Below are 17,819 nucleotides of genomic sequence, written 5' to 3'. Positions count from 1 at the left end.
ATACTCTCAATTACCTCATGTGATTTATTTCAAATCTCATTTGATGAGACTGACCCTCTGCCGCCAGCCCCCGGAGAAGACTCAGTTATAAAAGTCAACCATAGGAGATTTTGATTTAAGAAGATCCAAGTGATTAAAAGTTAATTGTGGAAATGTGTCAAGGTGGCTTGTTTAATTACGCCGAACATGTCATTAATTTGGGTTTGACTTAAAATAGAGCGGAGGGGTAACTAACACTGCGGGGCTCATCTGTGTGGATGTGGCACTGCTTTGTTTACTTTGCAAGAAGTCACTGCAGCGACCCCTGGGGAAGATAATTAAAGCGGAATCACCATTTCATGCTCTACGTGATGAGCATTCCAAGACAATTATCCTATTCAGGAAAATAAGGCGAGGGGAGCTTGAAGCGGGGCGAAAATGCTGATAACTAGTGTTAAGCAGGTTTAAATTGTGAGGTATAACAGACAGTGAGAGGCTATTCAGATGCAGCTTATCCCCCAGGCTGCCTCTCACACGCAGGGTAATTAGGTCCAACATACTAGCTGAAGGAGTGGGAGTGCATGGATTCAATCAGCCGCTATTTTTTTCCTTTTTGCCATATTGTTAGCACAGTCTAGATGTTTCCCGGTCCTGTCAGTTGGGAGCCCTACAGAATGTTTTACCCGTCTCTTAAGAGATATGTCGGGCAGCACAGTATTCATTGCCATCGATTTGTGTGTCAGGTCATTGTCCTCCGGTGGAATTAATGTATAGTATCCTTTCATTTCCAGCTTCTTCGTCGAGGAAAGCTTCTACGAGGTTTTGAGTGCTTGCCTACCGCAAAGTTTGAACGGGGTCATGAAGACGAAGCCCCTCGAGGCCATTTCTCTTTGCTTAAGTGTACGAAAGTGATGTACTGTATCCCTTTCCTGAGAAAAACAAACAGAGCACAGATGCAATGTAAGCCTCTTTCAGAGAAACAAACATGAGATTCTTCACATGAAGATTACATTTTTTGAACACTCCCGAATAATCTTCCTCAAATTTGAAGCACACACACACACACACACACACACACACACACACACACACACACACACACACACACACACACACACACACACACACACACACACACACACACACACACACACACACACACACACACACACACACACACACACACACACACACACACACACACACACCCCCTAATCTGGGTCCACACAAAAAGTAAGATTCACAACAATAAGATTCATAATAATCATGCCGTTTTCTGCAAGTATTTTCTTTGTTCCTACAGCAAAAAACAAAAATTACAGTATAATTGCAAAACTAAATTATGCGGGCAATGGGGGAATATGAATTATTAGACGTCGTGTGCTGTACTCATTTCACGCCTGACCGACTCCCACCTTTAACCAGGAGGTGCATGTCTCCGACTGCAGTTTCGGGCGTGGGTATTCTAATAAAGGAATAATGGAAGCATTCTCCCTTTTTAATTGGACATTGTTAGAATGACATATCAATCCCACTGCTGAGATGCCCTTTCCATGTATATTGTAATTGAAACGTCTCTTATTTCCCTCACGGGCCGCTATACAGGAGATTGAGACTGCTTATGCCTTGCAAATCTAGGATTTCTGCATGGATGCCTCAAGGGTTACAATTGTTGATAATGCTTGAATTGGCTTTGTGCTGTGATTGTTTCTATATAGTCTGTTTGCTGAGGAATTGAGTTTTTGCATAAGCAATCTGCTGGATCATAAATGAACAGTATCTTCATGTGCTAGGATACACCAACATGCAATGGTGCTGTTTATAGCATTACTATTACCATAAGTTATAATATTATGTTCATGTATTTCCAGTCTGTGTCTGGCTCCAGCAATTTTTCAAATTATCATTTCGCCCTGATTAACATTTGCCTTGCTTACTGTTGATTGTTTAGCACTAATCCTTGTTTTTCAAAACATGGAAACTAAATAGCATAATATGACATGGAATGATGACTATATTAAGGCAGGCAGCTGAGAATTTCTGCAGACAGCAGTATTATGTGGTGATAATCTCCATAGAGTAAATTGCGAATTACTACCTGTGCTTAACCATTCACAAATTCAATTTCAGGTGTCCGTGGTGTAGCGCTGACAAGTGAACTGAAGCCAAGCAAATAAAAACTGGCAGACGCTGGATGAATGGCTGTGTGTTTGGGTCGTAATGATAAGGAAGAATTACATTTTTTGTACGTCACTGAAGAGAAGGAAACAAAGCCCGGCGCAGGACATAAGGCGCCGTAAATTGTTGCAAAACAACCCAGAAAAAGAGTCGCATCATTCTCTCTTAGTGGCTCGGGCCTTTTCCCTCAATGGAAGCTATACATGATTTAGGGCTAATCAAAATCCCACAATACGGCCCTCAAAGCACACGCAGTAAAAAAAAAAAATATTGATAGCACGTAAACTATCAATCTTTTCTTTCCTTTGGAAGAGGGTGGGGTGCGTGAGGTGCAGGGTGGAGGGCGGGGGAGTCTAATAGGGCAATTAGAGATTGAGTTGTCATAACCAAAGATCTTCATCAATCATGATGAGGAAAATAGCCTTCACCTCATTTTACAGTACAGCACAGTTGACCTTATGTATCTCCCTAGTCTCCCTAGTCCCATTGCCAAACGATTGGAGATCTCAGCCTACCGATATGACTGGTGACATCTAAATTCAACGTAGTTGCGAACAAAACTATGTCTAGTGCTTTGAAAACAAATTATATCACTTTCCCAGTATGAACGACCGCCCAAAAGTTAGTTTTTTTGTCTATTTCAATCTCTGAATTGTTTCCAACCAATTTTAACAACAACTGAGAGATTGTTACCATTGATTGATTGATTGAATACTTTATTAGAAGTTTGCAGAAAAAAAGCACATGAAAGTACTTTTCAATCAATACAAGGTCAGCTAATAGGAATTAAAAAAAAACAAAAAACATTGGCTTGTTTCCATTGGGGTCTCTAGCTGAGCAATTCGAGACTGGCTAGGGAGTCTATATTCTCCCTAATAATAAGTGTTGCTTAGAGCTGCCGTGCCTTATGCACTCTCATTCATCTACAAATTCTAGCCCCTACTCTACTTTTGATAAGTTCAGACTGTTCACACCGATTTGTGGACAGATACAGTTACACGAAAGCAGACTAGGGATAAACCAGTGTGTGACGTCAGTCATCTCTACGACATATCTGTGATGTATGACAAGTTTTTGCCTTACAGTATGCGGACATCCTTCTTATTGGACCTTCCGTTGTGCTGCTGCTATACCTCATGTACATACCTGCTGCTACAGTATGTGGACCTACCGACGCATTTCCACTCTTTTGTCTAACCTCATGTACACACCAGGGGCCAGTTGCACCACCTCACTCTAAGTTCAAACTTAGCCTAGTTATTGCGAACGCGGAAGGAGGCGCGCCTCCGCCCAAGTGGAGCTTACTATGAAAGTCTGCTCGGCTTGTGTGTGTGTGTGTGTGTGTGTGTCTGTGTGCAGTGCACTGCCTGGGTGCGGCCGACAGAGTGCGCCAGAGTGCAGCTACAGTCAAAACACAAACACACACAAAGTCCGTAAATACACAATATTTTCGAGCTGCGTTCGCTTCCAGCGTTCGCGCGTCTTACTTGTAGTTTAAATGGCTTTTAAAAAAGCCATTTAACCCATTTAGCTGGGAAAGTATCTGTGTCATTTTTAGATTTCTTTGGCTATTCAAAAATAGCAGATCTACAAGCTCATAGCCGCGCTATGAGCTTGTAGATCTGCTATTTTTTGTTTTTTATGTGAAAATGTGTGCAAATCTTTAAATATATATATATATATTTTTTTAATATATATTCAAAGATTTGCACTAATTTTCACGATTTTTCAAAAAATAGCAGATATACAAGCTCATAGCGCGGCACGCCAAAGAAATCTAAAATGAGATACTTTCCCGGATTGAATGTGTTTAAGCTATAACTAGGCTAACTAAGTTTGAACTTAGAGTGAGGTGGTTCAACTGGCCCCTGCTGCTTATTATGCTATGCATATTATGCTATACAGTACATAGGAGAATAAGCAGCAGGCATGTACATATATGTAGATATTATAGATCATTTTCTCCTTGCTCTCCCTCTCTCTGCCCCCCCCCCCCCCTTTTTACCTTCTTTCCTAAAAAAAACACGAAATGATGCAGCTTACGAATTACGTATTTCACCCACTGATTTACAACTGTTAACCTGTGATGTTACAATAAAAATGATTCTGATTCAATGTGACCCCCATTATCAAAGTTAATACTTAAAACAGTATAACACATATGTGATCGGTCTAGCGGTATGTGAGATTAGCTCTGGACAGACAGACAGACCCAAGGCATTATAAGCTTATTACAATCATATTGTATAATAACTGAGTTATCAATCAGGGACTTAACATGCATGATCCACACAATGATCAAATGAAATTTATCAAAGGCACAAATATTTTAACCACTTAACCCCATATATACTAAATATTTTTGGGAAAAAATTAAATATTTTGATTTGATGAAAGTGGTTAAGAAGCAACTGATAATACGCTTACAGTGATGGTTCACACAGCTCTTCAACTAAAGTTTTACCAGATGCCTGCGGACACATCCATTCTTAGCTGTCCAGCCAGGCATTGGTACTGGACTGTGTGTTCTAATAAGGGAGAGAGACAGGCGAGGCAGGAGGCGAGGAGAGAAAAAGGTCAGAGACATAAATGGGAGACAGAGAGTCAGTAGAATAAGCGGTTCTAGTCAGGACAAAGCCGGGACCGGGGGCCTCGGTCAAGCCAGCCAGTTGGCAGTTTGGCTCCTGAGAGCTCATTCCCGCTGGGTGCAAATCAGAATTCTAACAGCTAATGGCAACACTCACACCATGCAGGCAGTACAGACAGCAAACTGATGCCCACACATGCAGAGCAGAGCGCGAGAGCTGTCGGCACCCCACCATGACCCTGTGGGTATTTGAAAAAAAGAGAGAGAGAGAGAAAGAAAATATCACCCGCAAGCCAAAATTGATGGCTGTTTTTTCTTTCTTTTTGCCAACACCTTAACACACAAGAGACTTTTTTACTGGAATGAGCTGTGTTTCCACAAGTCTGTATTGGAGTAAATCAGCAGTGTCAGCAGATGTCTGAAGAAGGTCTATGTGACCAAAACGTTACTTAAATAAATAAAAGTGTTCCTAATTGTGCAAGTGCAGACAGTGTGCGGGTCATTTTATTTTATTCTCTGCGTTGATCCCTGCCTACGCACCCGTCTCTGATCAGGTGTGCATAAGACTTTGTTTCCTGTGATTGTATTGGAGTAATCAAAATGTTGTGAGTCGCATTCATCACTGCAGGAAGGAACATATATATTGAAGGTGTCATGGAATGTCTGCAGTATTATTCTCCAGAATATTTTCTATGGTCATATTGTAAGCATTTGTAAACTCTTTGACACAATTTGTGAGGCAAGTTCAATATCTGAGCACATATTACTAATCTATATTTAACCGTCCGGCCACAATGGGTATAGCCTATTTTATTTTCTCCATGCTCTAAAGCATAGCTCCAAAGCTGTGATTTGTTATAATACAAGCCTGCAAATAAAACGTGACATGGCATCAGTCTGGAATGCTGCAGTGGTAAATAAACCCAGAGAAACAGCAACACACAGTCCAAACAGTACAATACTGTACTTGCACACAGTAAAATCCTCAGTGTTAATTGAACTCTGAGTGTGAAAATGGACCCAAATGGACCCTTGCTGAACTCAAGCAACAGTTTAGTCTAGTTTGAGCTGCAAGGTATATAGTACAGTACAATACAGTACAATATACAGTACGGTACATGCCAAAATACGTCCATCAAGATTTATTTTTCCCTTTCCCCCCCAACTATGGGACATCTTTCGGCACACACAGTGCTGGTATTGTGCGAGTGGACGGCTGCAATATGTGTGAAGCACTGCTCATCGCTCCAGGAGAAACTCTGCGTTATTTTCACCAGGATCCCAGCAGAGACTGAATTAATCATCAGAGTCTCACCCCTAAGTGAAGACAGAGAACCACAGCTGGGGGAGAGGAGCTCGGCTTTAAACAGTACAGACTGGAGGAGGTTCAGCCATCACTTCTAGTTGTGGATCCTGACATCAATAGTAATGAATACCTTGGAGCGCTGCCTGACTGCCTGAGCATGAACTGCTACCACACAAGGGGGCTGGGCGGTAACACACACACAGGTGTGTGTGTGTGTGTGTGTGTGTGTGTGTGTGTGTGTGTGTGTGTGTGTGGCTGATGATGATGCGAGCGAGAGAATGCACATCCCCATGCAAGTACAGTAGTGGACATGTGCCCGTGTTGAGGCCACACATCCCGTATGTACTTCTGTGCACTTGTATGCCCGCATGCATTTCTGTATGAGTGCATCTTTGTTGGGACACTGAGTATGAGCAATATGTAGAATAACAGGTAGGCTTAAATGACCTGTGGACCTGAGCTGACGGGGACAATTAATCAGAGTGCAGTTGGTGCTCCTGGGTGAGGCCTCGGCTCTATACTGAGGTTACACCTGCTAGGGCTGGAGCAGCACTGGGATTCAACACACCAACACACAATGATCTTTAAATGATCTATGGCTGACTGAACCACATTTGTTTTAAGCACGAGCTGCAGCCATGTGTTTGCATGGCTTTGGATTTTCTCTAAGCATAACCGTACAGTGCAAACCACAAGCAGATGAATATATTCACGCGTCGTCTATTAATTTTGTGATGGCTTGTTATCTTGTTGCTATGAGCTAAGGAAGCCAGATAATTAGGGACTGCTAAGAGTTTGTCACTTAGCACAAAAGTCCCTTCATTTGGCAGTATGAATTCTGCCAGAGACGCTAGGGGAGTGAATTAGAATTTTTTTTAAGGAAGCGGCCAATAGTCTGGTAAATTAATTGGTGGCTGGCAAAAAAGTAGTTTACTACTGTCACACAGCGCCAATTATGATAATCCAAGACACATTAGCGTATAATATTTAGCTAATTGACTACAACCAGGGTAAAGGGTAGCGGGTTGTAGATGTACAGGAACTGCAAACTGGTGTGTATGGCACAGTGTAAGGCTTAATGTATACTTTGTCGCACGGCGTGGTGGCGGTGTTGCTTGCCGAAAACAACTAGAAAGATAGATACGGTATACTTTTTTTTAACCCTGAGAGAAATTCAGCACCACTAAAAGGTCGAAACAGCGGTACATGTATGGGCAGAGAACATGTACAGAGTAAGTAGTAGGATAACACTTATTAACTACAGTATAGGATAACAATATAAAAGACAGTATCGCCACGATTCGCCAGTGTCAACATGCTGACACCATAATAATAAACACAATTAATAAATACCACATACTGTACACATGGCTCTGATCAAAAGTACAGAGACAGTTTAGTAGACACATTTTCTAACTAGAGAGTGGAGGGCGAGAGAGAGAGAGACAGAGAGAGAGAAAAGAACAAGGAGATAACAAACAGAAGACAGACTTGAATGTTCAACTTTGACAAGGTGATATACAATACAAAGAACTTAGGGGTAAGAGCAAGTTGGTATGATCCATCACAGTGTCATGCGTAAGTTGCATGTTTTCTTATAATAAATACATTCAAATATAAGCACAAGTATTACATCATTTACAATATATCATCAGTAATACGTGCATATTGTAGGTATATACAGCGAATCAACTTATCTCCAAGCTAACAACGAATCACATCACAATATGCAATGGATGATATATTAAATGAAAATCTGTTCTCGTACTTGACTTAAGGAAAGCAATTGCCACTAATCAAAGCAAAACTAATTTAACTTTGCCTCAAATCTGACCTCTCTATTGTGCTGTTCTTCTATGCCTTTTGCCTATCTGTGCTGGTCACATAGCCAGTGTAACACCTCTCCCCATCTGAACCTCTGCAATGCTGGTGAAGACTTCACTTGCTGATCTATGTAGGTCTTGTAGGACAAGCAGTGGGCTGGTCTAAAGTAAGAAATGAACAAGATGAATGCACAGGATATGTTCATTTGAAAGCCCTTGTCAGCCAGGGTTTGTCGTCTAGCCGGCACAAAGGGTGGAGCCGTCCTGCCTGATTTACTTTAAATTCAAGCCATGGCTAAATTGGAAATCGTGAATCACTCTGACACCATCGGGGCAAGATGGATTACTCCAGTTAAAGGCTCCCTTTTCTTTACTTTGGCTCTCTTTAAAGGAAATCATACAAAAATTAATTTCTGCGACAGACGACTGACTTGGGCAATCACTGAAAGGAATAGTAAAGAGGACAGGCGCTCTGGCACTGCAAACCTGGTCTTATCAGCAGAGCGCTATCCCAACTACATATCCAGCTCATCACACAATGAGCCTGGCTGGATATTTGATCAAGTCTCAGGTTTAACAAGCCTTGGCAAAGCACGCCTGCCTGGAGGGAAATGATATGACTTTGAGCAGAGCAAAAGTCTCCCCCATGACGTTAAAGGGGAACTTCTCTATTATTCTTTTCCTTATTTTCTGTCATATATAGTTATATGGGATGTTCATATTAAACGTGGCCAATGTTACAAATAAAGAGGCAAAGGAATGATAAAGTTAGAGGTGGAAAGTAACAAAGTACAAATACTTTGCTACTTCTAGGGGTCCTTGGCATGAATTGACGTGCATGTGTTTGTGTAGTTCTCTTCCTTCCAACAGGAGGTGGCAGCCTGTAACCATTTGAAAAGGAACTTTCTCTGCAGAGTAAACTGGATAAGCATACTACTGTACTAATGTAACTTAAGATCCAGTAAGACACCAAAGTATTAAGTGTTACATTTTTGTTATTTCTTCTCATAGAATCTTCTATCAATGTCCACTATAACTGGGAGCATATGCATCCATGTAAGATTTTGTTTTGTTGGGGGAGCTTGGGTCTGCATTTACTTTGCAGGCTTTTACATTACACAGAACCTGAGTTTCTTCTGAAGATGCTAAATCCGAAAGTGGAATGGTTGTGATCAAATGTAAATCAGAGAAACAGATGATGAATGCAGTGATATTGATTACAGAATATAAGTGCAAGTTGGATTGGCTTCTCACTTAGAGAGGAAGGGGTGATAAGTGGAGAGCCACTATCAATAGAGCAAGACTAATTGGCTGATTTGAAAAAAATCAAGTGGCATTTCTTCCTCGGCCTAGTGGGAATGTGCGTGCAAAATGGCATGGAAATTGCACGCAGTGTTCAGGATTTGAGGCATTTTGTTCAAAACGGAGTACTCCTGCAAACTTTGGAAGACAATTTTTGCCAATCAGGATGAAATATGAAAAATCTGAAAGACCCGTTTTGTTTAATGACTAGAGATATTATGTACCGATTTGCGTAATTTTTGGACTCAATCTATAGGAGTACTGTCTGAAAATGTGTTTTGGACAAATCGGCCTCCTGGAGGCACTATAAAAGGCCCATGTGAAAAAATTGGGTCAGAGATTCTGCTCTGGCATCCAGGGAGTGTGGGTGCACAGTTTTGCTGCGATCAAGCCAACAGTGCCAGAGATTAGCTGTCTACAGACAGAATGAGACATGGACGGACGGACGGACAGGGGGCAAAACATACTCTCGCCATGCCTTTCGGCCTGGCGGAGACAAAAAAAACTACTCCTCGGGTATGGCTGGCAGTGTTCAAACGCGGCCAGAAATAATTCAGGCAGTGAATGAGTTAAGACCACATTTTGTACATGTTTCTATTCCATAATTTTAACCCTTGCATTAAGGTGAGACCAGACATTGACTTAACTTCCTACAGGTAAGCTTTTTGTGTAGCTTATTCTATGCTTATGGACCTGAGAGCTGAACTCAGTATGGACATTTGTCAAAGACAATAAAATTGTGTTATGTGTGAAAAATCAGTAATATTTGCGAGGTATCTAGGACATAAATAAGATGGTAGCCGTTTCAGTAGGGCCATTAATAAATATGTACCTGACGCGGGTAAACAATGACTATGAAGTGCTGAACAGGGCCAGCCCACTCTCCTATAGAGAGTATAAATTGTAACAAATCTCAGTGCTACATGGTACTGTATATTGTGTCCAGCAGACACAATGATGTGCATGTAAATACAATGTCACCATAATCTACTATTGGTAAAAGGATTAATAAAAAAGAAACCTATCTCACCCCAAGAGAGAAAGGCCTTATTTCTCAAATAAAATCCCAATATAATCGTATGCTTTGTAGAAGATGACATTTAAATGTAAGGCAAACAGAGCTATACTTTTTCACTGTACTCATTAAATGCCTAGTTGCTGTTAATGATATTTGGCAGAGGCCCGGTGTCCTATTTTCCAGACGTCTCTGGGCTTACATGCCGTCTCTTTCACCTGGAAAAACATTTAAAATGATTCCTGTTCCCAAAAACGCATACTGTAAGGACCATGCTTTGACAGAAGTCATCTGCTAACTACTGTAGATCCTTTTCAGTTCACCTACAGTTGTAATAGAGGTACGGGCCATAGCCAGCTACATCTATTCTTACCTCATATGTACATCTTTTATTATCTCCACCAGGCTAAAGGGGAAGATGACAATATCCTGTCATCAATAGGATGTCAATATGGCCCTAAAATGGAGTTGGGGACATGTGGCAAAATGTGGGGGTCATACCGAGGGGACATGGCCCTTTCGAGCCAAGCCGTGTAAAGATGGGTGATAATGATGACGTCACCTGGTTTAGGCCCACGAGATATTGCGAGTGTTAAAAAGGCTTTCATAGCATCTTGGCTTTCACAGCATCTTGGCTTGAGACACACATGCACGTGAGAGTGTGTGTTTTCGTTTGTATATTTTATTACACCTGTGGGGGGGGGGGGGGGGGTCTTGGGAGGGGTCTGGTTGGAACCGTGCCCATATTTTGAGTAATGCGCCATAGATATGTCATAGGTAATTGATATCATAGATGACTGACGTCACAGGCTTCACCACATGAAGTCCAAGATCCATATTAAAGCCACATCGTTCCTATGTAGATCCAGAGATCCATATAATTACATTTCTTTAGTAGATGTGCAACAGCTTATATCTTTTTTGCCTGACCCAAGGGGTCTGGCTTACATGAGGCTCTGTACCTGTTTTCTTCATACATGGGCATGTCCATTTGTCCTTAGGTCCCAGCCAGAAAAGTCTGTCCCCCTTTTGTCCATATATGGGCATGTTTTGTACATGTTTTCGCCATACATGGGCAAAAAACATGGCCCCGTCCGTTTGTCCTTAACTCTTTGACTGCCATTGACGAGATTTCTCGTTTTTCTCCGCATGGCTCAGCCAGCCGTCGACGAGATTGACGAGATTTTTGAAAAAATTAAAAATTATTATTTATTTTTTTATTTTTTTCAAAAAAAAAAAAATTTTTATCACAAAGGAAGCAGGAGATAACGCGATACGAAGATTTTCTGCTCCAATCACTTCAATGTTAAAAAATAAACGGAGACAAAATTCACAGTTTACCTATTTTTGCAATGTTATTCTCTGGCAAGGAAGGGGGGTAGATGTGTAAATACTCTGGCAGTCAAAGAGTTAAGGCCCAGCCAGACAAGTCTGTCCCCCTGTCGTCCATATATGTTTTGTACCCGTTTTCTCCATACATGGGCAAAAAAACAGGTTTTGTCCCCTTTGCCCTTAGGCCCAGCCATAAAAGTTCTTCTTTTCCTCTGCACACACGTCAAGCGAAGTTCGGCCATTCAGATTAAGCTCAGGTACTGGCATGAGTAAATAGGCATAGGGGACTATTGATGACATCACTATTATGTCACAAGTACAAAGACAGATGCTATATATACTGTAAGAGACAAAGCTTACAATTAGATCAATGATTAACCTTCAATTTCTAATATCCAGAAATATTGATTAATTCTGTTTTATTATTGCCCAGTTGGTAAGACCAATGTGAGTATTATTATCTATGACTCATCTTTTGAATGGCTTTCTGGTAATATCTTCATTACAATAGTCTGTAGTGTCGTTTCATCGTTGTACGAGTGTAGTCTGACTTTATTCGAAAAAAAATGTTTTGTAGACGTTAGGTTTTGGAATATCTCTTTGAATGAATATCTCTTTGCATGATATCAGTCTGACACGTCATGTGAAGTCCGGCTTAGCCTGGGTCTGGCAGAACCAGGTCTCCTGGTCTTGTTTACTTGTGTTCTTAATTTAATTATCGCATTCATTGCATGTTCTGTTTTCTCCAATAGCCTTTGGAATGTGGAGATGCACTGTGACAGTGAGAGAGCAGAGCGTGATGTATGTGATGATGTCACTTCCCTCAGAGGAGAGAGTTTTAGTACTCAGCGTGTGAAGAAGTGAATCCGTCAAGCAGTGCTTTGTGTGTTGAGCAGTGCGTTGCTGCGATTATTCCGAAATAATCACAGAATTGGAACAATAAACTTGCCAAAGAAGAGAGCAGTGTTTGTCTGGCTTTTTCACGGGGTCAGCCTAACTTTGGCATTTCAACCTGACAGAGTACACCATACAAAAGGTGGAAGGGTGGATCCAGAGTAGCTCAGAGAAGCTGCCTAAAGCTGGTCATGTCTAATGGGAATGAGCCTCTAGATAGGGAACACCCGCGCTTTGTGGCCTGTGATGAGGCTGAGGGGGTGGAGCCTCTGGAGCCAGGGCAGATCCTGAGGTACAATTGCGTCTACGAGAATGTCGAGGAAGAAGAGGATGATGATGACTCGCCACCAGAGCGGCAGATTGTTGTGGGCATCTGTGCCATGTCCAAGAAGTCCAATTCCAAACCCATGAAAGAAATCATAGAGCGTCTTTGTCTGTTCAAGTACATCACTGTCGTAATCTTTGAAGAGGATGTCATCCTCAACGAGCCTGTCAACAACTGGCCTCTCTGCGACAGCCTGATCTCCTTCCACTCCAAAGGTTTTCCTTTGGACAAAGCAGTGGCGTATGCAAAACTCAGGAATCCGCTTGTCATCAATGACTTGGACCTCCAGTATCATATCCAAGACAGGAGAGAGGTGTACAGAATCCTGAAGGCAGAGGGGATCCAGCTAACTCGTTACGCTGTTCTTAACAGGGACACAGCCAGACCACAGGAGTGTAACCTGGTGGAAGGAGAGGATCACGTTGAGGTGAACGGGGAGGTGTTCCATAAGCCGTTTGTAGAGAAGCCAGTGAGCGCAGAGGACCACAATGTTTACATCTACTACCCGACCTCTGCCGGAGGGGGCAGTCAGAGACTCTTCAGAAAGATCGGCAGCCGGAGCAGTGTTTACTCCCCTGAGAGCAGCGTGAGGCAAACAGGATCGTACATTTATGAGGAGTTCATGCCGACCGATGGTATTGATGTCAAGGTCTACGCAGTGGGTCCTGACTATGCCCATGCAGAAGCCAGGAAGTCGCCAGCCCTTGATGGCAAGGTGGAGCGGGATAGCGAGGGCAAAGAGGTACGGTATCCTGTCATTCTCAATGCGAGAGAGAAGCTCATCGCTTGGAAAGTCTGTCTGGCATTCAAGCAAACTGTCTGTGGTTTTGACTTACTCCGTGCCAATGGTCAGTCGTACGTTTGTGACGTCAACGGTTTCAGCTTTGTCAAGAACTCAAAGATGTACTACGATGACTGTGCAAAAATAGTGGGGAACATCATTATGAGAGAATTGGCTCCACAGTTACAGATCCCCTGGTCCATACCTCTGGAGGCTGAGGACATTCCCATTGTCCCTACCACCTCTGGAACCATGATGGAATTGCGCTGTGTAATCGCAGTCATTCGCCATGGAGACCGAACTCCCAAGCAGAAAATGAAGATGGAGGTTCGTCACCAACGGTTTTTTGACTTATTTGAGAAATGTGAAGGATACAAAAGTGGAAAGCTGAAGTTAAAAAAGCCAAAGCAGTTACAGGAAGTGCTCGATATTGCTCGGCAACTCCTCGTGGAACTTGGAGAGAACACAGATTACGAAATAGAGGAGTCCAAAGCAAAGCTTGAACAACTGAAAACAGTACTTGAAATGTATGGCCAATTTTCCGGCATCAATCGCAAAGTTCAGTTGACCTACCTTCCACATGGGTGCCCTAAAGCATCAAGTGAAGATGATGTCAAGCGGAATGACCCGTCACTGTTACTTGTGCTGAAGTGGGGGGGTGAGCTTACTCCAGCAGGTAGAGTACAGGCTGAGGAGCTGGGGAGGGCATTCCGTGGCATGTACCCTGGAGGGCAAGGCGATGATGCTGGATTTCCAGGGTGTGGCCTTCTGCGCTTGCATAGCACGTACCGCCTCGACCTGAAGATCTACGCCTCTGATGAGGGCAGGGTGCAGATGACTGCTGCTGCCTTTGCCAAGGGTCTGCTGGCACTGGACGGGCAGCTGACTCCTATCCTGGTGCAGATGGTGAAGAGTGCCAATATGAACGGACTGCTAGACAGGGACTCGCTGAGCAATTGCCAGCAGAGGGTCAAAGAACGACTGCACGAGATTCTGCAGAAAGACAGGGACTTCACCACAGAGGACTATGAGAAGCTTGTTCCCACCAGTGGCACATCTCTGGTGAAGTCTATGCAGATGATCAAGAACCCAGTGAAGACGTGTGAAAAGGTGTACTTGCTCATCCAGTACCTTACTCTGCAGATCCGTCAGATGATGGAGGACCCCAAGTTAACTGACATCCAGCTATATCACAATGAGACCCTCGAGCTCATGCTACGGCGCTGGGCCAAACTTGAGAAGGATTTCAAGATAAAAAATGACCGCTACAACATCAGCAAGATTCCCGACATCTACGACTGCATTAAGTATGATGTACAACACAACAGCTCCCTCAAGCTGGACAACACCATGGAACTATACCGCCTCTCTAAGGCGCTGGCTGATATTGTTCTCCCACAGGAATATGGTATCACTCAGGCTGAGAAGCTAGACATTGCCAAAGGCTACTGCATCCCTCTCATCCGCAAAATACGCTCAGACCTCCAGAGAACGCAAGACGATGACACTGTCAACAAACTGCATCCTGTGTATTCCCGTGGTGTGACGTCACCAGAGCGGCATGTGAGGACCAGGTTGTATTTCACCAGTGAGAGCCATGTCCACTCCTTGCTTTCCATTCTGTGCTACGGAGCGCTCTGTGATGACACCAAAGACGACCAATGGAAAAGGGCCATGGAATACCTCAAAGTTGTCAGCGAGCTCAACTACATGACGCAGATTGTAATCATGCTTTACGAGGACCCCAACAAGGACCCCACATCGGAGGAGAGGTTTCATGTGGAGCTGCACTTCAGTCCCGGGGCCAAGGGGTGTGAGGAGGACAAAAACCTGCCCTCTGGGTTTGGCTATAGGCCTGCGTCTCGGGGGAACGAGGGCTCCAAGAAGGGTTCCCAAAACAACAGCGACGAGGAGTCCACTAAGCGCGACAAACCCGACCGGGCTATCATGATGTTGAAACGCCTTGTGTCAAACCCAATCTACTACATCAACAGGAAGCTTACCCGCTCCAAGAAGATAAGCTCTGTGGAAGTTCTGGCAGAGAACAGTGCCCATATGCAGAGAACCACCAGACTTCACTCTAAACTTAAGCTTACTACTGGATTAGGTCCTCAACCAGCATCAGATCTGCCAGGTTTTGAGTTGTACCCCATGGTCCCTCTGGAGACCCTGCACAATTCCCTCTCGCTGAAGCAAGTGGATGATTTCCTTGTGTCCATTGCCAAATCCCATGATTCCATCTCAAATATCTTGGTGTCATCTGCGCCTGGAAAGAAAGCACCTCTCAATACGTATACTCCTGCTAAAGTCTTGCCTTGTCCTTTCACACAGGGAAAAAAGCTTCTTGACAAAGCTGGAAAGAAGAGCGGTGAAATTTCCAAAACTCAGAGGTCCCTGGAGCACACTGAACGGTGTAAGCCTATCATCCAGCCAATGGAGGATCTGAAACTTATCCCTGGAACCCCAGCTCCCCACCAAACCAGTGGGAATAATAAACTAGTAATTTCCGTCCCTGTTATAGAACTGGTGACGGAAAGTCACCAAGTGCCACAAGAACCCATGACTGAAGACACCATTAGTTGAATGATGCTCAAGATACTTACATTGCCATGTGAACCAGACTTCAGTGGTAACACTTTTTGGTATAGCTTTTGTTTTCCCTGCAGAATAAGGAATGTTCATGACATGCCAATTTGAATGTCTTGTAAGGATCTAGTGTTAGCAGAGAACAGCTGATTGTGATGAGGAAATGGAACATTATGTAACCAAAGTATGTCTTAGGAGCAATGCTGTTGTGCGGACCTTTATTGTTTTCTGTCTAAGTGTTTAATTTACTTTAAAACACAGAAAATATTACATAGTACAAAATTTCGGCCACAGCTGGCCTTCGTCATTAAGGCCAACACTGTATTTTAAAGTACTTATCTTATTTAGGACCAATGCTGTTGTGCAGACTTTTATTCATTTGAACGGTCACTCTGTCCAGCACCAGCAACGAACTGGATATGCGCAACCCACTGTTCTGAATTAGACAGAAAACTACCAACAGGTTAACCTGTTATTTAATGAGACTGCCCCATTCTAGATTTCCATAGACCTCCACCTAGAGAAGAGTAGTCACGCTGAATAATATGTTCTTGTTAGTTGTGGATCATTTTACAAAGTATGCCCAGGCAACATGCAAACAGGAATAAATCTGGGGGGGAGGGGGAGAGAGAGAGAGCGAGAGAGAGCGAGAGAGCGAGAGAGAGCGAGCGAGCGAGAGAGGAAGCAGGGATCCCACTACATATTGTATATATTGTAATATATAAATGTTGTTGCATATTAAACCTTTTCATAGATTTCATAGATTGCTTGATTGACAGCACTCTCGTCAGTGTTGTGGAAAAATGTTTTTTATTAGCTTTACACATTATCTGTTCTATGTTGCATTTCATGTTAATGTGATGGCTATTTTCAGGCATGTAACCACTTAGACCCTCAATACTTTATGGTTCGCTCTTTTTTCCCTGTACACCAAATCTCTTTGCCGAAAATTGCTGTTCTACAAGCTCAATTTTTCAGAATAGGGATGCTAGGGTTCAAGTGGTGTTAAATGTATTGTTATTGAAAGAAAAACGAAATTTATGGCATCATTACATTTTTTGTTAGTGGGGAGGGTGTTCTAAAGCAGCGTTTCCCAACCGCCGTTCCGCGGCTCTTTAGTGTGCCGTGTGACAGTGCTTGCTGTGCAGAGTAAAATTTCAAAGAAACCAACCCCCCCCCTATACTCCTATGTTATGAGATTTAGAAAAACACATCTAGCTTGGATTTCCTCTTTTTTAGCCGCCAGCTGAAAGCGCGGCTCTGTATTCACTCTGACTCTGACCCGACAGATTTCCGACATGTATTCAACACTTTTTTTGCTATTGGCTGTCCTGGCTGTCCTTCACTACTTCACAGCCAATGGGGAGACACTACTTTAAAGCCAATGGACGGCCGTCCTAGCCAATGGACGGCCGTCGTTTACAGCACCCGCCTTGGTATGTTGTTAGCTGCTAGCATGGCCTGCTACTTGTATTGTGTAACTGCTGGTTCATAATGCAACCTGATAATAATGTCCAAAGCATGTCTGTGAACGTTTACATCCATTACTGTGTTGGCATTAGTTGGGATTAATGATTATTAGCCAAACCAACTTAATATGAGCCGTTAGCGTGTTGCTAAGCTAACGGACGTTTAGCGTTAGCATGCGGCTAACGTTAATGCTAACGTCGTCACCGTGACTGAACTAACAATGTAAACATCTCATCTACAA

General features: G+C 43.1%; 1 protein-coding gene across 1 annotated transcript; it reads left to right on the top strand.

Annotated features, from left to right (window-relative positions):
* Window positions 1-12,607: 12,607 nt before the first annotated feature.
* Window positions 12,608-16,105, top strand: LOC311041762 (inositol hexakisphosphate and diphosphoinositol-pentakisphosphate kinase 2-like; the record flags this gene model as incomplete). The annotated part of the gene is made up of 1 exon (XM_084052249.1): window positions 12,608-16,105. One exon carries the CDS (start codon window positions 12,608-12,610, stop codon window positions 16,103-16,105), a length of 3,498 nt encoding a protein of 1,165 aa, XP_083908375.1.
* Window positions 16,106-17,819: the final 1,714 nt, after the last annotated feature.

The sequence above is a fragment of the Gymnoscopelus microlampas genome, assembly GCF_963454915.1.
Source record: "Gymnoscopelus microlampas genome assembly, chromosome: 3".
In the NCBI taxonomy this organism is placed as follows: Eukaryota; Metazoa; Chordata; class Actinopteri; order Myctophiformes; family Myctophidae; genus Gymnoscopelus; species Gymnoscopelus microlampas.
This window is presented reverse-complemented; position numbering and strand designations above follow the sequence as displayed.